The sequence below is a fragment of the Dermacentor silvarum genome, chromosome 10, assembly GCF_013339745.2.
Source record: "Dermacentor silvarum isolate Dsil-2018 chromosome 10, BIME_Dsil_1.4, whole genome shotgun sequence".
Lineage (NCBI taxonomy): Eukaryota > Metazoa > Arthropoda > Arachnida > Ixodida > Ixodidae > Dermacentor > Dermacentor silvarum.
In genome coordinates this window covers 7,728,280-7,755,859 of record NC_051163.1, presented here as the reverse complement: position 1 = coordinate 7,755,859, position 27,580 = coordinate 7,728,280, and the positions used below count along the sequence as shown (strand labels likewise).

Below are 27,580 nucleotides of genomic sequence, written 5' to 3'. Positions count from 1 at the left end.
AACAGCAGTCTATCCATTTAATCTAACATTCCTCTTTATATATGGTGTAAATTGCCCATAAATGTTTCATATTGAATTGAATATTGCTACTGTTTTCAGCATACTGTGAGCCTTTGTAGCTGAGCGCAGTGCTTTTATTGCTGGAACCAAAGCGTCTTTCGTTTGTCACAAGGGAAACTTGTAAAAGAGCAGCCTGAATATCCATCCTGCAGGCTACAATGCAACGTGCCCGTTTTTTCGAAGCGTACCAAGTTCCGGCAGCTGACAACGTTGGCTCGCAGCACGAAGGGCTTAATCAGAAACACGTTCCAAGACTAATAAACTGATCACATTGGCAGCCCTTGGTTTCCTTTACATTATTGCTTGAACATGAGATAGGTGACAAGGCCATGATAACTCCACTCAACATAAACATTCATGCCAGTAACTCATCAGCATGAAATAGTGGTAGTAACATCTATCATCTGCTGAATAACTGTCATTCCTTGTACATTCACATAATGCGTTCACATTTTATGCCTGAAAGAACTTGCAAAGGGGCCAATACAGTTACACACAACAATGTACAACATCTATTCATGGCATAATGTAACCTTACATCGCCCCATCTAATCATGCCTTCATAGGAGACTATCAGAAATCATCTGCTGCCTTTGATGGTTTAATTTTGGCATTGAATTCAGGAGCCATGCAATAATTTAATCATATCATACTTTCACTATTGACTGGCATCAACCAATTCATACTGCAAATTAATTATGGCTAAGCTTTTGGCTGGGTGGTGTAGTGAGTTATTAATTCAATCACTTCAACACAATACCAACTGCCTTAGTACACAAAGTAATCTCTTGCAGTGCTGCAAAGACAGAAGCTGAGTTGGTATAACGTAAGGATTGCTTTCACCCAAATCTGTTCCGTATCAGTATCACCCACAACTGGCCAGGACTGGCCAGTCGTGAACAGTAGATTTACAGCACGGTATTACTCTTGAATGTAGGTGGAGTGCTGCTATGACCACTGACAAAGCGTGAAACGAAAAGTATTGTAAAATAATCAGTAAATTATCCCAGCTCTGGTGCATTTTTTTTGTTGGACACTAATATGAAAAGAATATGCATGAACATGGGAATATCAGCCAAGCCTGTGTTCCTCATTGTTGAGTGCTGACCACAACTAATTTTCACGTGCCAGTCACTTGTGAGTTGCGGACTGCTTCTGTTCATTTTGTTGAGACATGTTGATGAATCTGGTGTCTTTTGCACTCATGGAAAAGCAATGTCAGAGTCAGATCTACCAATTTAGAGTTTGCAAGTGTTGTGAGGGCCAGGCACGAAAAGCTATATGCTTGTGTAACTTCACTATTCATAAACACAAAACTATCTCTTTGTGGCAATCACCAATGCTTCCTAGGAATGTCATATTTCATACTGACACGTGTTAGCTATGGGCTGGAAGAGGACAAATCACATGAAAATGTTTCAAATACAGAAGGAAGAGCAACTGTAACAGGCACAAGTTTTGTTCATTTAACAGTTGTTCCTCTTTTGTGCAAACTTTCATGTGTCATTTACAACAACGTATGTTGATCAGTTGTGGAATTTTCAGGCTATTGACCTTCAAGGCAAGCTGAAGGAAATCCTGGGCAAGCTGCCAGGTCCCATGGCTGGCCAGACTTCTACAGGCAGGCACACTGGCACGACAGCTGGTCAGCATGCGCTAAATGCCCATCTGGCTCAGGAGTCCCACACAGCCCCAGTGTACGAGATCAACTTCCCTGAGCTTTTTGTCTTCTAGTTCTCATATTGATGGGGGCATTCTCCCACGTATGGTGCAATAAAAGAGTCTGTTTTCTTGGTCTCTTGCAGTTTCCTTAGCATCAGCAGCATGATTTTCAAGTCATAGACTACAAGTTGCTTAAGCGATATCTGCTGGCTTGAGCACTTAGTGCTCATCTGTACAGAATGGACTAGAGAACATGAGATAGGTGACAAGGTCATAATAACTCCACTCAACTCGAATATTCATTGATTCCTGCTGGTTGTTATAATAAAGCCAGAATAATTTCAGGAAATTGTGGTTCAGAATATGGTGCAGAATACACATTGCTATCATCACTGGTAAAAGTATCTTGACACTGATGTAAAAGTCACTAGGAAGTGCTTGTCTTCTATGTGCAAATTTCAGCATATGGTCGAAAGAATGTTATGTTCAGTCTTGGGCAATGATTTTACGGACTGTATGTTATCCATGGCCATTTCTACCAGAAGGCACGAGAATGAATTCTAGAATGCTGTCCGCAAGCACAATTCTTTGTTAACATGTTGCTTATGAACTCAGGTCAAAATTAATTTCCTTATGATAGGTACGCACAGTACCAAGGTCTGACCTCTGTTGCAGCTGGACTTTGAGTAAGAGTTTACGTATCTCTTGTGGAACATCCTTGAGAACAAAGTTAGCAATGTAAGGTTCTACGCCAGACTCTCCACCTTCTGGTCGTGCACTAGGATGGCCTGGTGTGCTAACACTGTCTGAAGGCAAGGGATCTTTGGTTGGTTCAGAATCAAAAATTTGAGATTGCTTCTCTGATCTGCCCCTGTAACGACGCACCATCTGTGACACCAGGATTTTTGTGCGCACTAAGGATGTAAAGCGCTTGTCACGAGGTTTCAGGTTAGACTTCCGTGTGTTTACAGCATCCAAGCAATCGGAAGTGGGTACAGGCTGGTAGAACACAGGTGCACCTGGACGCAACCTGATGCAGTATGGGTGTTCCACGGAGGGTCGGTAGGACATGATTGATGAGAGTGCTAAGAGCAGAAGAGCAATGAGAAGTACAAGAACCATCCTTGTGTCGTTATCCAAGTGTGACACATCAGGCTTAACTGTCATGTTGTTGACCTTCACGGCGTCGTAGTCGGAAGCCTGTCTTCGGACTCGTTTCTGATGGACCCAGCCATAGTCAATCTGAAAGCTGTCACGGAGCATGTCAGCAGCCGACAAAGGCGCTGTGATGGGACGCTTTGATGCTTTGGATGTGCTTCTTTTCCAGAAGAGTCTTGCAATTCCAGCCGCAAAACCGGGGCGACCTGTTCTAAGCAGTTCTGTAGTCAACCAGGTCTTATTTGTACCATTTGTTTTGTTGTGCAAGTTCGTGCTTTTGGAAATTACAAGTGGAGTCTTTTGTTTGAATGCATTCAAGAAGCTTTCTACAGTAGTTTCGAAGGGTTCGGTACTTTTCCGCGCGTACTTGTTTTGTGCTCCTAACGTTTTGGTCAAAACTCCATTTCGAGAACCGACTCCGGTTTCTGCAGTGGCCCCTACAGGTGCGGTTTTCATGAATTCCGTAAAATTTGCACGAATATCAGCCGTACATCCTTTTCGGCGAGTCGATACGACAGAGGCATTTTCAGCGTTCGGGTAGGCCGTTTTTTTCTTGTTATTGCGTATAACGACGCTGCTGCTGATGTTGGTTGCCTTTCCTCTGGACACGACCACCGACTGGGACACGATGATGCTACCATTGTCCATCCTCTCCACCGTAAGCGGCAACGCGACCGCGGGAACGTATAACACAAATATAACTATAAACATGGCTCACCATATCTAACCTTGGCACCGCGTCAGAGTTCGGTAAAAGTCTTGTTTATGCAGCGGCATCCGCATGCGTGGGCGCAGCATTACATATGCACATCCTTTCCACCTCTTGCACAGGATCACGTCATCGTTTTTCTTTTTAGATCGTGTTCAAAATAGGACACACAAACACCGATACGAATTTCAAGAAAATGGTTTACTGCAGCGAAACTTGAAAAGCTGCAATTCAAAGGAAGAGCGCGCGCGTCTTAGCTTGGAAATGTTCGTTATGCACCATTAAAACATGACACAAATATCAACTTGTTAGGTCAGCGATAATGCACGCGCTATGTTTAGAAGCTGTCCCTCAACCTCGCGCAAACCAAAACGGACGACGTTATAGATCATTCACAGTTTAAAATTTCACCTAACAAACAAAAGCAGACGACGTCGTGCGTAGCGCTCGAAATCTGTTTATAACCTACGGCATTCGACTTCACCAAGTGTCACTAGCTCGTTGCCTCGAGAAAACAACGCTTTGTTTATAAAGTTTTCAAACCGTCAGAGCGTGGTTTGAATGCGCTGAGCGGAAAAGAATTCCTCTTGGAAACCGTGCGCGTAGTATCCGACGCGCCGGCCACATCCGAAAAGCGCTCAAGGGTGGAGTCGACGGAAGCCGGAAATCACGTGAGCAGGCCGAGGAATTTGGTGGGGCTTTTGCCAGCTCCATGGGTCCGCACTTGTATGCTACCTGTTCGCGGAAACCGCGGCTGAGATGGAGTTGACAGGCCGTCAAGTGACGCGAGGACGAGGTGCCTATCCCGGACGCATCGGAGGCAACTATTCACCCATGTGACGTGAAGTGTCTCAAGCGCGGGGACAACGGTCTTGCCTTCCAGACGCGCTACAAGGCGTTAAGATGGCGTCCGAGCGAGAGCTGAAAGCCGTGGAGCGTATCAACCTCCGAAACACCATCAACCAGTGGAATGCCAATCGTCTTGACCTTTTCGAACTCAGTGAACCGAACGAGGTAAATGCGTGCTGGTGCTCTGGAACCGTCCACCCGTAACGCGAGTGTGTTCTGCCCGCGCCTCATGTGCGTTCAAAAGTGTCTCGGGGGCCAGCTTCGGGCCGAGTCTTGAAGTGTGTCACGTCAAGATGGCGCCTTGCTGCACTTGTATTACGCGGAATTGACGCTCTATTAGCGGCTTTGAGAGCTATTTCCGGCTTTCCTGAGGCCTTGCTGTCAGCTCCGGTGCCAGCGACGCCACTGTCATCGGAGCACCCGCGGGCACTCGGGCGTGACAGTTGCCGTTAGCGGCGTCCTCGCTCAAAGCGGCATCCAAAACTTGGATATTCTCTGACAGTTTACGAAGGAAAGTTTACTGTGTCGCTTTGACTCATCGCTTTTGTGGTAAAGTTGATAACGTCACTGATCCTGCTCATAGTTTTGGTACCGATAATATGTGCTTGCTTCAGGCCACGTTAATTCCAACGCTAATTGCAAGATGCTGGACATTCAGATGACTCGTTCCATAATACACTTCTTGACGTTTGTGGGCGAGGCCGCTGCTTCCCGCCTGTGTAATGGGACCTGTCTACTAATGTACGTAGCTGTCTTCGGGTAGCTCAAAATTGCAATGTAAACAAGCAAAACTACTGTTACATCTGGTCTGCGTCAGCTGCGCACCTGGCGCAACGTTTAGGCCGAGCTCCCCGCGACGTAGACATGTGTCACAGAGATTGACCCCGTTTTGCAACCCAAGCCAACATGCTCATTAGTCGGTGCAAAAATCGCTGTCGAGTCTCTCCCACAAGCACATATGAAACATAACTCAGATTAGTGTGCTGGTAAACCAATGAAAAAGTGTGCATTACAAAGGTGTCATATTGCAAACATGTTTCTCAAATTGCAACACAGTGGTGTCCATTGCATTTCTTGTGCTTGTCAATCCGTCATTATTTTCACATGACTTGCGCACTTTGATGTAAGCCGGCATTAGATTTGCATGATGAATGCACATTGTGTTATTTATTGAAGTAACTTAGACGTGCAGCTTTACTTTGTTCAATATATTACGGTGTCAGTTTATGTGGCTGCACATCATGAAACAATGCAGTTAAATTGCATTGCTGTTATGTCAAACACTTATACTGAAAGCGAAGAAAAAAAATCTAAAAAACATTCAAGTTATTAAGAAATGAATACATTTTTGACTGCTGGAAAAGCCTAGTTTCAGATAGTGCAGATGTAGAGAAGCATTTATGCAAATTACATTTGAAAAAGGAGCAGGTTTGTCGCAAAAAGTTAGCAACATTACACATTTTTGATACTGAAAACTCTGCCTTACTGCTTACCAGATGTGACACACGCTCCAGAACGTAGAACCACTGTGTCTCCTATGCATGGCTTCTGCGATTAGGTGGTGCCCACAGCACACTGAAAGTCTCAGAGGTGACATGCTGGGATTTGCAATATATCTTTTAATCAGCAACTGCACATGTCTGCTTATGTGCCATTGAAAGGCTGGTAATCGGAAATTTAGGGTTACCAGCCATGCAGCTTTGCCAAAATTGCTTCAATAGTACACACAATAAGTGCATGTGTAACCAATTCTGCCAAAAATGAAATTTTATTGCAGTTAGCCTTTATTGGGAGTATCACTGAAACTTGAGGTTAATGAAATACAAAAAGCATTCTACAGCGAGAGAGGCTTTGTTAAGTGCATATATTGAAATAGAATCAGATTATAACTTATATGCAAAATATTTTCTAAATGAGTCAAAAGGCAACGATTATGTCGGTGCTGCAATAACATCAAATCATTTAGAAAGAGAAATGCGACTTCCGAGTCATGCTACTGTGTTTACTGCAGAATTCTGTGCTATCTTGTCAGGTCTGGAATATAATCTGACGAGAGAGTGACAAGTCTGTCATATTTAGTGACTGAGTTCTCTTCAAGCTCTCATATCTAGCCAGCCATCAAGAAATAATTAGTAAAAATAAATGCAAAATCAGTATACAGAATGTCATAGCAAGGGCTTAAATGTTGCTTTCTGTTGAGTTCCTAGTTATCTAGGAAACACTGGGAATGAGAGAGCAGATTTTATGGCAGCTGGAACGAAAAATTTCAAGCTATGCGATGGCGGCTTACCTTGGCAAAATATGCTCACTTTGGAAACTGCAGTTCTAAATATTGGCAGAAACTGTAGGACCAGCAAAAAGATAAGCTTTATTGTAAACAACCTTGTCTGCGAGAATGGCACAGTTGCCACCACAGAGAAATAACTTATGAAGTCATTCTATGTCGCCTAAGAATTGATCGCACAAGGCCAACCTGCAGTTACCTCTTTAAATAATAACCCAAAGTCAATATGCCAGCAATGTGATGAGTTTTTAACTGTATTAGACGCTTTAATAATGTGTCGGGGATTAGAAAAATGCTGGCGAACAATATTTTATAAAGTTTTTTTACAAGCAGTAATTCTTTCCGTCCCGTGCTTTTATTGGGCGACAAGCGTCTTGTCACAAATGAAAATATTTTTAATACTTTTTCTCTGGGATATACAGCAATGTTACTCCAGCTTAACTAAGGCCACACATGCGTGTGGCCTGCACAGCTGCTGCGCCAAAAAAATAAAAGATCCAGCCTTTATTAAACACTAAGGCAGCTTCGCAGGAAGGATAGGAGACACAAGAAAAACTGATGCCACGTGTCCTTCCTGCGCTGCTGTCTTAGCATGTCGAACAAACTGACCCATCTATCGTGGTGAGGTGAAGTGTTTTTTTTTTTTTTTTTTTCCCCTGCCTTGCAAACATGCATAAAAACTGCATAGCCTGAATTAGCATGTCATGATTAAAAATTGCCATGAAAAAGTGGATGAAACTGCAGTGAACTACTGCCAATGTACACATGGGTATGACTAGCTTGCACATTGCATGAACATTGGTACCAGCTTTCTAATTGTACATAACAAAGTGGGTTTGTCTTAATTTCTCCTCGTACTCGTAAAATGTGTCAATATTCGTAGGCAGAAGTGTGCTTCCAGTTTGTGATGCGGTGTTGGCATCCATTACAAATTGATTTCCATCGATTAAACCCTGATGGCACATGCAGTATAGGTCTGGACTACTTAATGTAAATGAAAGAATTGTTCATGATGCATGGGCAGATCTGCCATGAAAATCAGTTTAGCCAATGTTGCATTAATGGAAGTTGAATGTACCTGTTTGTATGTCTGCATACGTTGATGTGTTGGAGCACTAGTAAATGGCTGTATATTGCGGAATAGAATGATTGTGCTCAGTGGCAATCGTAACCACCTCAGATGCTCTGAGCAATATTCGTGTCTAGGGTAAAATACATATTGTCATAATATGATTGCTTCTGTAGTGTTCAAAGCAAGATTGCTTTTCAAGAAGGCAGGCTTAGTTTTTGGTATTTCAGGGAGATTTTTATTGCGATAGCAATTATATGGGCACTCCAAGCGAAATTTTGCCGTTGCCGGCGTCATGAGGTTTCGTATATATTTAGCTATTTGTATGTTATATGCCATGCCATGCTATATGACGTGGTATGTGCGGGTTATATTGCCACGTCATTCTATCACTGAAGTTGCGCATACCATGTCTTAAATTCTTGACAAAATTATTCCTCAGAATTTTGATAATGGCAGTCCACAAACAAATGTTATGAAATAAAACACCAACTGTGCATGTCTTATCTTGTCTTCTCAGACTTCAATATTATAAGTGCAAAACGATAACAGAGCTCATACCTTAAAATGTCATTTTATTGGTGCAGCTGTGTGCTACCTCGGGGATCAGCTCAGGAAAGAGGTTTGAAACATACCTGATATGAAAAAGTGGGAGTAAAGTCACTAAGGAAGACGTTGGCTTTAATTAATAAACCTAAATGAAATTCTCCAAATGAATAATTTGAACAGAGGATGCCTAGTGCAACAGCTCGTTTTTACTTAATCAGCTTACATTTACTTCCATTCATGCACAGCTACAAGCCTTACACTTCATTTAATATTCTGACATATTGCTATCGCATTCGTTGCTTCGCCCTTATGGCTAAACTGTGATATTTTTCTTTAATCTGCAAATGTTTCATGTGGCTTCTATTAATGGTCATAATGAAAACTGTCGTGGTACAATTCCTGCTGCTAGAAATGCATTTTCTACTGTCGGTTTGTGGCACTGTGACTTTGGCAAACCCAGAAGCACATGATGGTGACTTGCTGCTGTGTCGGTTTCAGGACCTCGAGTTCCATGGGGTGATGCGATTCTACTTTCAAGATGCAGACCAGAAAGTTGTGACAAAGTGCATTCGTGTTTCGAGCACAGCTACTGTCAATGATGTCGTTGGAACACTCATTGAAAAGTTCCGTCCTGACATCCGCATGCTGTCGGTCCCAGACTATGCCCTCTACGAAATACACGAGAATGGAGGTAAACTTCATGCTATTTCCTCTGTACTGGCTTGCTTTCTTAGTTTGCAAAGATAATTCTGATTCCTACGCTGTGAGAATACGTATTGCAGTTATGCAAGCTATACTGTGTGTGCTTGTTATCGTTGAATGTACTTGAGGCAGGATTATTACTATGCTATTGCTGTCAAGAGTGCGTAGTGACCTATCTTGAGGGTGTCTTAACTTGGAAGTGGTCTTTTTCCACAGCCTGTGTGCCTTCACAGTCAGTTTTCTATCAGAGGTACAGATTAGTATCAAACGAGTTAATGCTTTTGGAAGGCATCAAAATTTAGTGTAACCACAATGCTGAATATCAAGCTCTTAGGTTATGACCAACTGATAATGAACCATATTATGTGATAAGTCGGGCATCACATGGTTGTAATACTGCCACTGCTGTCATTTTGGTTGGTGCTAAGAGCAAACTCTGACACAGCTGAAAATGCTGGCATCATGTGAAAAGAACCAATTCTGCACATTGATGTTCCCATTAAATGCTAGAACCAATTATTCATTCAGCTGGCAAAAGTGATGAGCTGCCTCGCTTGCTTTAGGCTCAAAGCCAGCCTTGACAACAGAGCATGTTGGTGCACTGTCTTCAAGGTGCACTAATACAGAATTTCAAATGGGAATGACACAGGTACGCCTCTGTTATCCCCTTTTGTGTGTTTACACACAGTTAGCAAGCAGTATAACTTACAGAGTAGGGCAAGAGAGATTGACAACAGACCTTGTTGATCTGAAATGCCTAGAGAAAATTGAAGACCTTTTTTGCACTGGCTAATTTTGCAGCACAAGACAGAGACCAGGTCCACATAAACCAACAGAATTATAACTGCAAGTTTTTAAAACATATACTAAGGCCGGAGGGTTGCAGAAAATGCCTTTTACTGTGTTCTTGAATTGACCTGCATTAGGTCATTTAATCCCCTACTAACAAGTTATTCATTGTTGAAGTTTTAAAGATTAGCAGATTACAGAGCTCCAGCAGCTATGTCACCTTTGTTTTTGCTAAATGGCATATTTAGGTTATGCTTAGGAGATTTGCAACAAACAATTGATTAGGATTTTTCACATAGCGAACTGCATTTTCCTGTAAAAATTAGCATTGCGAACTTGCTTAATGTAGTTTTATTTTCAGTCTAATGATTACTGACATTACAAAAGCACGTCAGGCCATCCGCTGTAATACTAATGGCATTAAGCAGGAGACTTGTAGCTGCAGATGCCTTCATGCCTGGGGCTGTTACACAGAAGCAACTTTATTTAGCTCAACTACGAGCATGATGTTGATAGCCTTGAGGGCGGCATGTATTGTGTTGCGAGGAACATTTATCTGCACATGTTGTTTCTTCATTGCATTGAGCAACAACATGGCTTGCTACTGATTGTATTCACAGAGGAGCGTAAGCTGGGCCCTGATGAGCGTCCCCTCTTGGTGCAACTCAACTGGCATCAGGATGACCGTGAGGGCCGGTTTCTCTTTCGACGCATGGACCACAAGTCTCGGGTAAGACATCCATTGTCAGAGGGCCTGGCAGCAAATCAACTTACCTTCATGTGTTTTTGTATGCTTTTTTACAATATCCATGTCACTGCTGTCAGTGGAAAGCAGCAGTGCTAATGGCAATTTTGGTGACTCATTTACCAGAATCTGTTGGTAGCAATAACTACAAATGTACCTCGCTGATAAGCCTTGGGAAAAAAAAAAAAGAAGGAATTTGTGCACAGAATATTGGACAGACATGATTGGCAAGGAGTACTATCTCTGTACCTGTAAGCCACCCATACCTATAGCTTTATGTGCACCATAAAGCTACCAGTAAGCTTATACCGCACATTGCAAAGCTGAAATGTTTAGGAAGCAGCATTTTCACATTTATTTTATGGGGTCCTATTTGATGCCGCTGGTACTGTAGCTCCTGCATTTTTTTTTCCATTCATTTCTTTTCTGGCCAGTCTGGTTGTCATATATCCCCTTCTCTTTTTTACTTGTTCTATACCTCTCTTTTTGTGTGTGTGTGCGACCATCTTGTCTACACTATTCCCCCGCAAGTGTGTATATTGTCCTGGTGGCCTGCTGAGTTAAGGACAAATTTTGCATCCAACACTGTGTTTCCAAGCATGACGAGAGTTTTGACAGTGACTGATGGCTCAGTGACAGAGCGTGGCCTAACCTTTTTTGTAAGAGCTTTGAAAATGTATAGGTGGCTTGAAGGGGCTAACAGTTCATTGTTTTATGCAGCTGCCAACACTCAAGGTGGAATCGTTGCGGTTTGGTCGCAAGCTTTCACGTAGGGAGCACAAGAAAAAGAAGAATAAAGAACCGGTAATATGTTCTTGTTTTTCTGACTCATGTGTACAATTGAGATGCACACATGCCAACTCTCCCACATTTCTTGTAAGATTTACCGAATTGCCCCTGATTTACAATTTTACAAATGTTGTGCCTTGTTGTACTAAAAAGTTGTAAAACCAGCAACGCATCCTTGCTTCCACGCAAGACGGTGGTGGCGTGGACTTTTGCTGCTGCATCTTAAACCGTGGCCACCGCATGGCATTCTTGGTTGCGACAAATGCAGCATGCAGTTCCAGCTGACAGCGTTTCTGGCGTTCTGCAAATGCTTTCGTCCGTCTATTTCAACACATCCGATGCAGAAACACATGAAATCTTTTAACGATGATGCTTAAAGGACCGCTAAAGAGAAAAACGGTTAATGTTGTACTAGATAGGTATAAGCCAGAAAAGATGGCGGACCGAAAGATGGGTGGCGCCACTGCCTTGACATTCCCGCACCAGCATGGCGTGACGTCACGTCTTTTGATGCCGTCTGCTTGAACCCAGTCAGTTGTTTATTCACAAAGATAGACTACATAGTATTCTGACAGAGTCAAAGACTGAACTTAGCAAGTTTCAAGAACTTTTACTTCACCACTACAGCCTCAATACAAAGAAATATTTTGAAATCTGTGACATCACACTGATGCGACAATGCCAGGGTTGCTGCGCAAAATTTTAAAAATGGAACGGTGACCCCCATTTTCTCTTCTAATAGTCAATCTGTGGCTGCAAAATTTATGAAATTATAGAGTTTTGAAAGAACACTTTATCGCTCTAAACTAACTTTTACAACTTTTAAGCAACTTTAACTTTTAAACTTTTAAATCGTACAGCTTGGAAAATATGGGGATTGTGTGTTGGGGGTTTTTGCAATGCATGCACAGAAAGGTTACTGTAGTCTGTAGTTATGCTGCAGCTGCTTGTGAAGTGTTTGTGTACACGTTATGTTGTAGCTGGCGGTCATTGCCATGTTCCGATTCTGCTAAACAGGTGCAAGTTAGCAAGAATGCAACGTCAGGGTGTTGTAGTCCCTTAGTTAGTGGTTGTTTTGTTAAAGAACAGTCATCTCTCATTAGCAAGCTGGCAGCGAGGAACTTTTTTTTCATCCTCTGAAATGAGAAATACAGTGGCTGCTGGAAAAAAAATATGCATATTATAGCACTGTGTTCAAGTCAAGCTCAAGGAATTTGGTAATGGATGTCTGTTGTGCTTACTTCTTTACGTTGTGGCTTCCAGGTTCAGACAGAGGAGAAAGACGGAATAGCAGAGAAGCTTTACACTGAGCTTCCTGAGACAAGCTTTACACGATCAATTTCCAATCCGGAAGCCGTGATGCGCCGACGACGACAGCAGAAGCTGGAGCGCAAGTTACAGCAGTTCCGGCAAGAGGGAAGTCCTGAAGCTGGCAAGTGTCGTTTGCACTATTGCGCAATGCTTATGTAAATATTTCGTAGTCATTGGTAGGTGTCAACAAGTGATTCTTCTGTTGATATTCGAATATACAGTCACCTCAATATAATGAACCTCAATTTAACAAAAATTATGTTGCAACAAACTAGTTTAATTGAAAACGTGTAAATTGTTTTTCTTTTTTTTTTTTCGCTTGCAATTTAACGAAATAATTTTGTGACACTGTTTCCATTTAACAATGTTTACGGCCATTTCAAGCATGTACTTGGAGCCTGTATGGCTAGTAAATCTAGCAAAAGAACTCTAAAAATGTCTGCTAAGGCAAAAGTTATTTCAAGCGACCCGTCGCATGAAAAGTGAGTGGCAAGGGCACGCGCGCCGGGCGCTGTTTGTAGGGAACACCGCTGTGGCATTTGTCACATTGGTAACAACTTGCGGAGCGCTCGTAAAAACATAGGAGCTGACAATTCCTTCTGCACAAGGGGGATGGAGAGAGGGTCCAGTAGCAACGAACCTTGCCAGCTCCAGAGCTGACAGCCCCGGCAGGGTCACGGACGACAGCGTAGCGCTGGCAATGGCGATGGGCTTTCGCCCGGAGGAACAGGACCCATGGTGGGAAGTGGTAGAGGTGACAAATAGGAGGCTAGAATTTTGGTGGCGCTCCAGAGAAGTTCATGCGAGTCAGTGAACCGATTCAGTGATGTGTACAATCGCATATGTGAACCCCGATATGAGCATAGGATGAACTGTTTGCTCCCCATTTTCATTTACGTTTAAGTGAAGCTTTATAGGCTCACAAGTGTCAGCGGTAGTGGTAGTGGTGGTGGCGGCGGCGGTGGCGGTGTTGCACTGAAAAGTGGGCCTATCCTGGCGATAGTGCAGAAAAGGTCCAAGCTCAATGGTACATACCAGGGACAAAAAAGAGAGAGAGAAAGAGAGAGAGAAAGTGATCACTAAGGTCAGAGAAAGAAAGAGAGAGGGAGAGAAAGAAAGAGATAGAGAAGGAAAGATAGAGAAAATCACCACGAAGGTCAGATACATAATGACAAGCTTCGCTTACCCCCGTTTTCTCGACAGGGGAAGGGCTGGTTATTTTTTTGAAGTGATAGTTTTCTGTTGTTCTTTTTCATTGGTAGTTTGGTGTTTATATGTGCTCTTATTTTTAACCAGGGTCTTATGAGCACCAGATCGAAACTCTCGTTGATCACCCGATACAAAGGAGATTATCATCATCATTGAAATTTACTTTTTTTAGTGATATATTGAAGGAGGCTTAAGAGGCCTATTTTTGTACTACAGTAGTCAATTCAGACTTTTCTTGCCGTGTTAGCTTGTTCTTACAATCTGGCACTTGTGTGCTTGCCTTTGTGTACAGGTGGCACGCTGCGCATCTTCGGTGAGTCACTCAACCGGGATGTACCATACAAGACTCTGCTACTCTCAACAACGGACACTGCAGCACATGTAGTTCGGGAGATACTGGCAAAATATGGCCTTGAGCAGGAGGAGCCGCAGCACTACTGTTTGGTCCAGGTGCTGGTGCCCCCGCCTCCAGGGGGCCTGCCGAGCCCACAGGATCCTCCCACTGGAGGCCTCAAGGAATTCATCTTGGATGACGACGACTGTCCCCTGGCCATCGAGAGGCAACACAACCGCATGAAAGGTGTTCTCCCTTGTGATGATTGTTAACGGCATTCCCTTTGAATTTAGGTGGTGACGAGTAATCACCTCGCCTGTGATGGGATACGTGTTGCCATATGGTAATCTGGCATTCTACCTATCCCTGTTTTATCTCGTAAAATTGGCCGTGTTTGTTAAAATCCCATCCCTCTCTTACCTACTTCTTGCCCACAATTACTCCATTCGTCTCTTTCTGATCTCCTGCTCTGACCATTTAACACTCCCATCAGATTTGAACCCCAGTTCTTCTGGAAGTAAGGGAAGTATATTGCGACTATATGCCCGACTGGCGGGCATATAGTTGCGGCGATATAGAATGTTGTTTCGCATGGAAAAGTGGGTTGCTTGGCGACGCAGTGCTCCTGTCGAAGAGACATCAGACGGAGCGGCAAGGTAGTCAAGTAACATTGCAAGTGTTGGGTCCTTGCGCTTCTCTGTGAGCATGTCGGTGATGGTCACCGATGACAGGGTGGATGAGGAATCTGACAAAGACGCCAAATCAGGCGTTAGTGGGGAGCGGGAGAGCGCATCAGCGTCGGAGTGCTCGCGACCGGAGTGGTACATGACACGGATGTCGTACTGTTGCAAGCGAAGCGCTCAACGTCCTAAGCGTCCCGACGGGTCTCTCAAGGAAGAAAGCCAACAAAGGGCATGGTGGGCAGTAACTACGGCGAAAGAATGGCCATAAAGGTATGGGCGAAACTTGCTTAGTGCCCAGATGATTGTTCGGCACTCCTTTTCTGTCACTTAGTAATTTAATTCTGCTTTCTTTAGAGTACGGCTCGCATAAGCGATGACGTATTCATCATTGCCAGCTTTCCATTGCGCTAAGACTGCACCAGGGCTAACTCCGCTGGCGTCAGTGTGAACTTCCGTGGGAGCAGCAGGGTCATAGTGGCGAAGAATCGGGGTTGAGGTCAACAAGTGGCGCAACTGCTGAAATGCCGCATCACATTCAGGTGACCACGTTGCTATGCCGTTACTGGTGGAAAGTAAACTTGTCAAGGGCGCCATGATGGATGCGAAGTTGCGTACGAAGCGACGAAAAAAGGAACATAAGCCAATAAAGCTTCTGAGGATTTTGATAGACGTGGGCGTTGGGAAGTCTGCAACGGCGCGGAGCTGGTCTGGGTCCGGGGGGACGCCGTCTTTGGAGACTATGTAACCCAAGATAGTTAGCTTGCTTGCAGCAAAACGGCACGTTTTGAGGTTGAGCTGTAGGCTGGCAGAGGCGAGACAGGTCAGAATGTCATGCAGGTGAGCGAGGTGTGTTGGGCGAGCTAGTTGGGCTATTTGCCAGCAACATCTAGAATGCGCCGACCTCGATGCCCTTGAGGATATGCTTGATCTTGTCATCCTCTGACATGCTGGGATTTACCCGCTTGCACAAATCGAGAACATCCTCGATGTGGCTGGGGAATGTCTCTCCAGGCTTCTGTGCACGCTGGCGCAGACGCTGTTCAGCGCATAGCTTACGCACAGTGGGGCGAACAAACACTTCGGCAAAAAGGGTCTTAAATGCTGACCAGCTTGAAAAGTCTGATTCGTGGTTGAAGAACCACAGTTTGGCTACGTCGCACGTGGGACAGCTTAGACTGGTCGTCCCATTTGTTATGGGCACTTACTCGTTCTTACGATGAGAGCCAGTCTTCCACATCGTGTTCGGCAGTCCCACTGAAAAAGATGGGTCGCATTGAAGAGGGATGTCGGCGCAGACGACAGTGGCAGCCGGTGGTGCAGGCAACGAGGTTGCAGGATCAGGCATAGTGCAGGGCGATCGTGTTGGTGTTGGCAGGGTTCGAGTGCGGAGCTCCAGGACGAGGCGTAGGATCTCGGCAACCTCCACCAAATGCGACGAGGTTTATTGTCATTGATAACGTTGCTGGAACGCTATGTACAGGAAGGCACTGCAAGGGCTGTTCGTATCACGGGGTTCACTCGCGATCACGGCATGGTCCTTCGTCTTCCTCTTCAGTCGGCACATACATAGGGGCGCCTCTGCTTCATTGCAATATCTGTATTCAATTTGCAAACTAGGTATTTGAAAATTTACGTATATTTGGTTGGATACAAATATTCAAAACAAATTGAATAAAGGCTGGCTGTGCGGGAGCAAACAAGACAACAATTTCATCAGCTAGTTCAGTGTGTTAGTTATTAGTTGACTAGTTAGTGAGTAATTTTGTTATTTCAGTTAGATGACTTAGTTATCAGTTGGTTAGCTTTGTTACTTTGATTAGTTAATTAGTTTTGTTAGTTACCTTATTTATTTAGTTTAGTTGGTGTATTACTTAGTTATCAATATTTAATTTGTTGTTTGACTTGGGTTTGTTATTGTAGTTTGTTACTTTACTTATTATTGAGTTTAGTTAGTTAATGTAGTTGTTAGATTAGTACGTTAGGTTAGTTGTAATTAGTTTAGTCATTTGGTAATTAGTTTAGTAATCAGTTGTTTAGCTTTGTTAGTGTAGTAATTACCCATTGATTTGGTTAGTTAATCAGTTGGTTAGCATTGTTTGAAATGCAGTTTTGTTACGCACAGTCACATACAAGTGTGATGTGAACTTGCTCTGTAGTCGGTTTCTAAAGATGGAGTAGTCGAAGTGTACAATTTGAATTATGAATTAAGCCGCTGTTGCGAAAGCAGTTGAACCTGGAAATGAAACAGAGTGTTGTAGTTGGTTTCGAAATTGTTGCAGTGTTTCTGAACACTGTACAGAAATAGGGTGGTGATTTGCACATTGTGTCGACAATATTCACACACAGATACATGCAGTCGATCCTTGCGCAATATCGAGCATACACACAGAATGCCTGTGGCGTCCATTCTGTGTCTGTTCCAGTCCACCTTCTACTTGCGCCAGCGCCGCAGTCGTCCACTGCGACCGCTATATGAAGCTATCCCGTAGGATTAGGCTGAAGTTTCGAGACCAGATAGAAAGTATTGAAGGACCCTGGTGTGGGTAATCGGGCCATAGAATTGACACGTGAGTGATGGCAGCTAGTTAACTGCCAGCATAGGCGAGGGACGTGTAAGATGCAAAGCTTGCTCAGTGCCAACACGTAGTGTTTCTTTGCCAAGGAACAATGGTCCATATGACACAACGTTTTCTGCAGGGACACTGTCCTTCCACATACGGCGGCGGCCGGCTGACTACCAGCCTCGAAAGCGCAAGAAGAAGGCACCAAGTGGTGGTGGAACTGTGCCCCCAGAAGAGGGCCTACCCTTTCTGCAGGAGGTGCCCCAGGGCGGTGGACCCCCTGGCCCCTGCCACCCGATTCCCCTTCACATGACTGAAGTTGGCTCGGCACCCTCTGGAAGCCAGGGGCTGCAGGTGGGTGGTAGATTCGGCATGGCATGGTGCAATGTTGTCGGTTCTTGTGCAGTCTTGTTTGAACAGCTCAAAACAAAATATAGCTTTGATGAATATGTGCAACCATGCTCTGATAGCTTAATAGACAGTTTTAGCTTAGTGTACGCTATGCCATTGCGTACGCTATAAAATACAGTTAAACCTGGATATAACGAAATTGACAAATTCCTGAAAAACTTCGTTATATGGAGGTTCGGCATAAAATTCGAAACAGAAACGCTTACCGTATGTACTATCGCTCAAGATTTACTCCCACTACACTAAAGTTGCGATGAACAAAAAAGTCTCAGTTTTGCCCAAAAGGCGAAGCATCGATTGCGACAGCAAATTAGCAGACAGCTATACGAAGTAAGGATAGTACAGTCAAACCTCGTTAATACGTACCCGCTGTGGGAAGCACACGCTGCCACCTTCTCCCGCGGGCACTCGCCCGTCGCTTGCGCACGGAGCACACGCGGCGGTAGCTGGGCGGACATCTCGTGCGCGCACAGCGCACGCTGCGGGAGCCGGGTGGACACGGGAGAAATGCACTTTGCCCTCTCCCGGTTCTCGCTCGCCTCTCGCGACGCGCGTGCCGCGCGGGAAGAGGGAAAGTATCCCGCGGGCGAGGAGGACACTCCCCTCGCGGAAAGGTAAAAAAGGATAAAAGAGCGCGACCGAGAGACCCCCGGGGCTCTCTGACCTTGCTTGACAACTACCTGCCCATACGGATTTACCCGCTGAAACCCGTGAGTGACCTCGTTTGTGTGACTACTACACGCGACGAGGCAAGCCTATTTTATTACTTATTATACAGAGCGGACTTCCCTCTGCAAGAGTGTTTTATTGCCAACAGCAATAAACGTTGTTGAGTTGGCTCGCTTGTTGCCTTATTCGCCCGAACCCTACGTAGCTGCGATTACACGCGCTACGGGTTGGGGAAGACCCCCACATCGCTTAATGCGTAATTGCGGTTTAAACGTAGTCGCCAAGATTCCCCCACCCAGCCCCCATTGAACCCCATGTATTGGCTGACCGCTTAAGCCGTAGTCGCTCATTGCCCACGAAACGGTTAGTGCGTACTATTTTTCTTGTTCTACACGCACAGGCACAAAATCGTCAAAGTCTCACGTGCGCAGACGTTCGATTCTCGAGTTGTGACGCCCGGACGACAGTCGCCAGTGATAGTGAACTTGCAACATGGCCACCATGACATATTTCCTGCTCGGACAGCTGTTGCCGATTGCCGCGCACGAAAGCATGGCCTTCGAAATATTCCCGATAACGCGGATAAGGGGTGCGAATTCGCTGTTGCCGTTGGAGTAGTAACCGCGCAGAAGCGCATTTACTGCAAAGCGCATTTGTGCCGTCACCGTGGACATCGCTTTGAGGTTCCGCGTAAAGTCCAAACACGACAACATCATCGCCGCGCGCTCTACACTGTGTGTGCGAGTGAAAGCTTACGGGAGTCGGCCGACTCAATCTCGCGCGCGCGAGGGAGAACGCGAGGGGGGAGGCGTGCTTCCGCGCTAGGCACTGTGGGGGATGCGAGAAAGGTTTCTTCGGCGGCCGCCGCCGTATCTAGAAAGCGATCTGCGATGTGGAAAAAGTGTGCGCCCGCGCGGGCTTATCTTCAATGCGAACTGCAGACAAGGTCAATATCTTGCATTTCTTCGTCGAAGCACTCATCCTTGGAATGTCACACCAGGTACTGGATGCGTGGATGCATCATTTCGCACAAGCGCGAGGCGTCGGGAACAAGAACGACCGACACGATGGCGTTGTAGCGTCGTATAGTGTCACCTAGTGTCAGGTTATTGAAGTGAAGCGCAGAGACTTGTGCAGTAACCAAAAAGTGGCACTGCCAGCGCAAGGAAAAAAAAATGTTTTTTTTTTGTCTTCGGCAACATCAACTGAAAAAGGGGATGTGCCGGCTTGGCGGGCTAGGCCAGCTGCAGCAAGCGGCGGGATCAGGTTTGAATGAAGGGAGGGGGAAAGGTCACGCCCGCCTAGCGCACACACGCACGCACACGTGCGCTCGCTCTCGCCTCGAAGTCACCGTGAATTCGAGCGTGCCAAGCACGACGCCACCGCTTCGCATTTCGTCGCAACGGAGAAGGTGCTTCCAATTGCTGCTCACGCAAAAATGACAAAATGACAAATGACAAAATCTCTATATTGTCGGAGGGGAAAATTAATTATTTCGAGGGGGTCTCCCGCTGCGACTTCGTTACGTAGAGGTCTCAAATACATATGCTTCTACGGAGTAACGGCAGGGAATAGAAAAACTTCGTTATATCCAGGAATTCGTTATATGGAGGTTCGTTATAAGCAGGTTTAACCGTAGCGGGTCGTCACTGCACATGCGCAGAACGCTAAACGACCCATAGCGTATAGTGTATGCATGTTATTTCTAAGATTTAGCGTTACCGTCTTTGCATGGTTTACGTAGTTTGCGTAAAACATGGCGGCTCTCCACGCTGGCCACCTCGAATTGAATTTGTCGTTGCTTTCGCAGAATTCACTTCGTTCGTAGCAAATGACTGCATAAATGGCTTTCGCTTAGTTTCAGGCCACTTCGATGACAGTATATTATGGATACCCTTATGGAGTTTTCGAGATCGCTTCTCGTTTCGAATGAGACAAAGCCTAACAAGGGAAACCTTCTAGAGGTCAGCGCCACCTATCGTTGAAGTTGGGAGATAGGTGCAATGATGGCATATGGCCTCTGAGATTGGAAGATCTCACAGGCCAACTGAAACTAAGGTAAAAGTGCGCTGCTTAGCGTACGCTGTACTATAGTGTATAGCGTATGCTATACTTTGCGTACGCTATACTATAACTTTCTAATGATAGTAGATTTTTTCACAACAGCAACTAAAGAAGTTGCCTGAGACTATCACAATTTAACGCACTGAATGAAACATACACTAGGCATCTGGAACACAGTCGTATGCAATTTTGACAAATTACCAGCCTGTCCCATGGCTTGGGCATGGTTGATAGCATGTTTTGCTACTTCCAATTTTGAGGAGAGATTTTTTGGCGCTGAGCCGTGCTCCCTCAAGGGCTGCAGAAGATAGCGCCAACCTTTCCCTTTCCCAACGAACCACTTAGTAATGTACTGGCATCATCTGAAAATCAAAACTTCACACTTTCTGGTTGTCTCAGTGACCGAATCAGCATGCAGTCGTCCGGGCGGAGTTTCAGATATCAAATGGTGTGCGTAAGGCATGCGAAATATTAGTTGTGCTTATAACATTAGGTCAGCGGGGTGAGTGACGAATCCTTGAAGTTGTTCAAACTATTGGTCTGTGACTTTATGTACCAAATGGGCCATCAGCAAGTCGTCCTAAAGAACATTTCAGTCTAGTCTAGTTGGTAGTCCAATACATTACTTACCCACAGTGGCATTTTACTTTGAGATGTTCCATAATTTCTTCTGCCCATTTGGCCACAGCTCCAGGGACCAGGCATCCTGCCAAGGCACTGCGTGATAGCACACACGGAGGGTGTGGTTACGGTGACGCCCAGTCAGCCGGAAGCTGAGACCTACGTCGATGGTGCCCGGGTGTTTGACACCACGCTGCTCCAGCATGGTGCCACGGTTCGCTTTGGCCGCAGCCACCTCTTCCGCTTCTGGCAAGCACCACCTCCTCGGGTGGCTGCCCCACCTCCTGCCTCACCTGCTGCTATGGGTGACAACCATCGGCCACCACACGAGGAAGACCACCGACTGTGAGTGGCACAACCTGGAATAGCAAGGGAAGGGGGTGGGACCAAGATGCACCAGCTATGTAGTGCCCCAGCTCGTCTAAATGCCTACCCCTAATTCGCAAGTAGCAAAAAATTCAGGGCATGAGTTGCAACAACAGGCATCCAAGCTTATTTTTCCGCAAGGGATAGCTAGAATGTCCAATAGTGTGCATTACGTTAATGTGTTTAGCTCTGTAAACCTCTGTGTAACTACTTTAATGGGTGTCCCCACCTGTGCTAGCTGTGAAGTGGTTTTGGTGCAGGAAAGCATTGCTTTAGGTTTTCTCTTCTTTACTAAACGCAATGAACGGGGCTAGTTGGTGGACATTTATGATTGTATTGCGCTTAGTATTACACTATTGCGCTTAGTATTACACTGACAGAAGATTACTTCCGTCAGTGTGGATGTGGATGGAAGAGGACCTACGTTGTGCCCCGTACGCCCACTTTTTGTTCTTTTATGTTCGTTCTTCAGTAATCTTCCGTCAGTGTTATACTTAGTGCAATACAATCATGAATTTCTCCTTTTCTCTCTTCTTTGATTACATGCTTTGAACAATGATTTTCATTGCAGTAGAGTAAGGTTGGATTTGAGTGCAACGTGCATCACATCATTGGGGCTAAACACCACAAATTCTTTCTACCTGTATTTTCTCTTTTCACCTGCTCTACAACATAGCAGATGGTTGTACAATAAGCCCACCATACCACCGTAGCTAGAGATGGCCAATTGTATTTCTAACATTTGCTTGTTGTGCTCATATTTCATGTATCCAGCCAATCGGGGAATCTCCGCTGGCCATAAAGGTGTCTCAAATTGTGTTCAGCTCTTGCTATCAATCCAGAGGATAGTAGGAAGGTTATACACATAGCCTCCGTGATGTTTTGCAGGAGAGCTCCTGAGCCAGAGCCCACAAGCATGGTGGCCGTTCCCGACCATATGAGTCCCGTTGGTGCAGGGGACCACAGGGATCAGCGGAGGGGTGACCCCATTCTGCCTGCAGTGTTGGAACTGTGGGAGGAACGTGAGTCTCTTTTCCCAAGTTGGGTGCAATGTTGCAGTACAGTCGCCGACCGATTACAGTAGAACCCTGCTGATATCTTTTTCACGGGAGCGTAAAAAGAAAACATAAGAGCCGGGAAATGCAAGAGCTGAGAAATCTTAAATTTGAGAAATGAGAGTAGTGGTGAACTGCACACAATTTTATTTTGATTCTTACGTTTGAAAAATGTTGCAATTTCGTCCGAAAGCCGAAGCATCGATTGCGATAGCAAATTAGTAGACAGCTATCCGAAGTAAGGATAGTAGTTTTATCGACCGTATAAACTTTTAAACATAAGCACACTAACTAAATTAACAAGCATGATGTCACGCGCGCACAAGCGAACATGAACACATCTCACTCGATTACCGCGGAAATTTGCTGTCAAAATGCTGGAGTGAGGAAGCACGGCGGCGGCAGCGAGCGAATTGACTTTCATGCTGCGTCTCGTATAAACACGGACTAAGCCGCGAAAACAGTGCACGGTGGACTGTGTCCCCGAAGAAGATGGCTTTCAAGGTACAGCGGCCACCCGGAGTAGAACGCGCGCGCCAAAGCTGTCCAAAGTTGTGGGAAGCAGACGCGCCCATCTTCTCCCGCGTACTCACATTGTTGCGTGTGCACGTTGCGGACACATTGGGAGCTCATACAGAGTGTACCCCCACAACGTACCTTTACCTTCTTGAATTCGTGTACGTACGACGTACCTTTAGACAGCAAACACCAAATGGGGCGTCAGTGCCCACTGCTTCACCTGGTTCACCGCGCCAGCAGCCATCGTCGGAGCGTAAACAAACTCGACCTCGCTCTGCAATGACCTCATGTCTAGGGCAAACGCATACAAAACTAGCAAAGAAACTGCTCCTCTGTAGTACTTAGGCAAAGTTGGATATTCAAGGAGCAAAAGCCCCCAGATTTTCTCTCTCGCACCCGCTCTTACTCACACCTGCGCACAAACGTCAGACATTTCCTGAAATGCCACGCCCCTCTGTGCCGCCTAGCAATTGTAAAGTCGAGTCCGGGGCCACCCAGAGTAAAACGCACGCTCCCTCCCTACTGTCTCCCCGAAGCATTATGCATGGCGAAAGATGCTGCGCTTCCTTCCTGCTTTCCTCCCTTGTGTGCGCAAAATTGAGCCGCGATCTTTGGATCACCCTCGCATTCTTTTACTCGCACATACAGCATGCGGTGTGCGGCGACAATTTTATCACCTTTGGACTTTATACAGAACCTCACGGTGACGACGACAGCAGAAATGTCCATATAAATTCCCAATAATAATGAATAATAAGGCCAGGACCTTCTGTCGAGGTCGAGTTAGCCAAAAACTTATTTATACTTATCTATAGGCTGCATTCTTTCATTGAGTATAAAATATTTTTTTAGTTTTTCTTTACATCTGTTTATTACTGTTGATTTCTTGGGCAGCTTATCCTTTTCTTCTTTTAACGTCTTTTCAGAAGTGCCAGTGTACCTAGGTATATGTCAGCACTGTTCAGAATTATTGTTGCTAGGATTATGGGTTGGGCAAACTTGCAGTGTTCAGCACAGTAGAGCTGTGTGCTTCGGCCAAATGGTTCACAATCTCTCGGAAATTTAATCTGGAAAATTTATCATTCCATTGGCCTCTCTCTTTCTCTCTCCTTGTTGCTGTAGATGAGTCCCTGTTCCTGGATGCGGTCATCAACCAACTAGACTGGCTTTCGGTCCAGTTTAAACTGGTTCCTGCGTACACTCTCTACATGGCTTGCCGCTACCGGGCTTCCACGCACTTTCGACCCGAGACAAGTCCCACCGAGCGTGCGCAACGACTGACGGCACTCGCCACCAACATAGGCGCTCGGGTGCGGGTAGCAGTGGAGCAACAACAGCGAGACTCGGGGCCACTGGCCTTCTGGCTGGCCAATGCCAGTGAGCTGCTGCACTTCCTGCGGCAGGACCGGCACCTTAGTGCCTACACCTTGGACGCTCAGGACCTCCTGACCGAGGCACTCCAGCTGGCATTCCGGCAACTTGTTGCAGCACAGCGGCGCGAGTTGGCCCAGGCTCTGCCTCGGGCTTTTCTTAGCCCGGATACGGCCACAGATGCTCCAATTGGTGAGTCGCGCGAACTTGCCATGGGCTTCCCCGATTTGAGAACTCTTTACCATCGGCGCCAATGACCGTGTGAAGTGGTGCCACACGACATGATGCGAATTCCATGCTTTTGTCTGTTGCGCAAACGTGCTGACGATAACCCACAGAAACCACATGCCATAAAGTTGGAAAAACCCTCCCGTTTTCTGGAAAACAACTGGAAAGCAATAGTGCAGTACGGTGGAACCTCATTGATACGATTCTGCATAATACATTTTTTAGGTTAATACTTTTTTTTCCCCCAATAATACAATTTGGTTGCATAATTCGTTGTATGATACGGTTTTCGGATGATACGCTTTATTTTCCGCCCGTTAAGGTCGTGTCAACAAAATTCCACTGTAATATCTTTTTAATTCGGATTTCAAGGGATCAAGGAAAAAGAGCAAAATTAACCAAATGTTGAATTATCGAGGGTATCAAGCAAACAATAAATTTGCAACCCTTGCTTCTATTTAGTGCAAAATTAGTGCAGAAGTGGCAATTCTCATCATATTGTGATTGGTTTATGCTCGCAGTGGTGAGGGCCTCGCGTTTTCCTTTGCAATGCGGTCCTTTAGGCCATGGCGCAAGACCCGCGTCTTCATCTGAGTAGATATGCTTTTCACTACCACCCACACATCCCGATTATTTTTTCGCTTGTAAGCTGGTCGGCAACAGATCGTCTGTCCATCGCAGTGTGGCCGTGGCTTTGATGCCAGCGTGTGGGCTGTGGTAGAATCGGTCTTCATCCTCGACAGCTTCCGCCGTGTTTCTGACATTGCACACGTTTTGCACTCAGTCAAAATGGAACTACTGCTTGCCCCACCCATTATGGACGAAACTGCGGTCGCTATCGACACGATCAGTGAATGGCAACCGTGCAGTTCTGAAGGTTACGCGCACTGAGTCAAAACAAAATTACTGTTTGCCATAACCTTTGCGGACGAAACTGTGATCATTAACACTGCGATCAGGGATAGCGACTACGCAGTTCTGAAGGCACGTGTGGCCATTGCGGCGGTAAACGCATAAATAAGCGCACAGATAGACACGAAGCATTCGGCATCTATATCGTTCCCGTACGGTTTCGGCTAATGACTATGGTAGGACGTTCTGGCGGGATAGTTGGTTCATAGCTTGTAGACGTTTATAAACTGCGTGAAAATAAAAAATTGAGGACTCAAGAAAGAAAACACACACGACACCACAAGCACAACTGCCAATTGCAGTCTGCGCTCGTGGTGTTGCGCTCGTTGGTAGTCTGCGCTTGTGGTGTCGTGTGTGTTTTCGTTCTTGTGGCTCGTTTTTTTTTTTTTGTTTTTTTTTTTCGCAGTTTATAAACGTCTAAGAGCTAATGACTATGGCTATGCGGACTCTTCGCCACTTCGTTTCAATTGGCCACTAGCATCGCTTTGGCTCTTTTGCGGCGCTCCGCCCTTGCCGGGCTCTGAGGGTTGTCCGAATCAACTGGTGTGTAGCCATATATATGTCACAATTAACAATTCCATTAAATAATGTATACGCCTGCCGGGAGCGAAGGACAAGTCCCTAGTTGTCCGAATTAACGAGGGTCGAAATAACTAAGTTTTACTGTACTTTCTAAGCAATAGAAGATTGCCATTAAGCACAGTATGGCCCACTAATAAACTGAAAACCCCATTGGTATTTAGCACGACTTCGTTATTTCTTCAGTCTCGGAAGAAAAAAAAAAAGGACCTAATTCTATGTGACAGACTTTCTATCAATAAAAAATATTTTGCTGACCTTTGTATACAAACTAAGTATAGTTAGCAGTGGTGGCATACTAAGAGCCAACTATGCATCTCGATTCATAGATACCTATGTTACTGATAGTTAGCAAGATTCTTGTTAAATAATGTGATTAGCCTTCTGAGCAGCACAGTTTTTTGCACAAAATTTGGAAGCATAAATGTCTGTGTTAACTTTCTGATACAGTCCGCACTTAATTTTTCGGACTCCCTAGGGGCTGCGAAAACGTCAGAAAAATCGGGCAGTCTGAAAAAAATGAATGCATGCCTTGTACTGCCCCCAAGGGCTCGATATCGTCAAAGGCATGTCGGAAATAGCTCTGAAGGCCTGCCAGTACACTTATTAGTCGCATTGGTGCTCGTACTGTGGTAGGATACGGCAGGTACATGCATGTATAATTAAGGAATACATAGTGTCCCATGACAATTGTCCCTTCCCACTCTTGACATGCTTCACCGCAATACTTCGCCTATGCTTCACCGAGTAACGTTGCTGTATTGAGGCGAAAGTGACTTTCGTGAACCGGCATTACGCAACACGCCGTTCATTCTGAGCTTCGAAGCCATTGGCGTGGAATACAAAAGCGAAGTTGGCGCCATTGCTAACAGCGGCGAATTGTTGTGATGAAAAACACGGTACCGACGATAATCAAAATGGCTGTGGTGGTGGCTTCGATTAATGTTGTTTTGGACCTGCGGTCATGGCAGAAAGTCGGGAAACTCGGATGACGAAGGTTTTATGCGCCGAAATTTCAGACGTTCTTATACATTGGCTCCATGGGGTACGTGGTGTTGCGGCAAAGGGTATATCCGAAAAATCGGTTGTACAGAAAATCGGTCGTCGACTATTCGATATTTGGCTTCTTTTTTTTTTTTTTATTCGATATGCGATTCAAAATCTATTCGGTATACCCCTACAGGTAAAGTAACTCATTGATGTTAATCTCATTTATTATTGACAAAGAAGACACTGTTTAAACACGCATAATTTACTTGCTAACTGCTAACTTACTGCAGCAAATGGCTAACAGATGCCTTCACTTCTGATCATCGTGGCTT

At 45.3% G+C, this 27,580-nt stretch overlaps 2 protein-coding genes across 5 annotated transcripts in view; both read left to right on the top strand.

The window, feature by feature from the left end:
* Nucleotides 1–1,854, top strand: part of LOC119466020 (protein EFR3 homolog B) — a 31,419-nt gene extending 29,565 nt beyond the window's left edge. For all 4 annotated transcript variants that reach the window (XM_037726507.2, XM_049657613.1, XM_037726505.2 and 1 more), the window contains one exon: nt 1,606–1,854. In XM_037726507.2, the coding sequence (XP_037582435.1) occupies nt 1,606–1,794 (189 nt within the window). In that variant the 3' untranslated portion in view covers nt 1,795–1,854. The remainder of the gene's footprint in view (nt 1–1,605) is intronic.
* A 2,442-nt stretch (nt 1,855–4,296) lies between these two features.
* Nucleotides 4,297–27,580, top strand: part of LOC119466018 (afadin-like) — a 59,454-nt gene continuing 36,170 nt past the window's right edge. The window contains exons 1-10 of the mRNA XM_037726503.2: nt 4,297–4,603; nt 8,839–9,031; nt 10,452–10,561; nt 11,297–11,380; nt 12,629–12,797; nt 14,178–14,465; nt 17,600–17,817; nt 21,296–21,573; nt 22,483–22,616; nt 24,291–24,731. Coding sequence (XP_037582431.1) covers nt 4,493–4,603; nt 8,839–9,031; nt 10,452–10,561; nt 11,297–11,380; nt 12,629–12,797; nt 14,178–14,465; nt 17,600–17,817; nt 21,296–21,573; nt 22,483–22,616; nt 24,291–24,731 — 2,026 coding nt within the window. The 5' untranslated portion in view covers nt 4,297–4,492. The remainder of the gene's footprint in view (nt 4,604–8,838; nt 9,032–10,451; nt 10,562–11,296; nt 11,381–12,628; nt 12,798–14,177; nt 14,466–17,599; nt 17,818–21,295; nt 21,574–22,482; nt 22,617–24,290; nt 24,732–27,580) is intronic.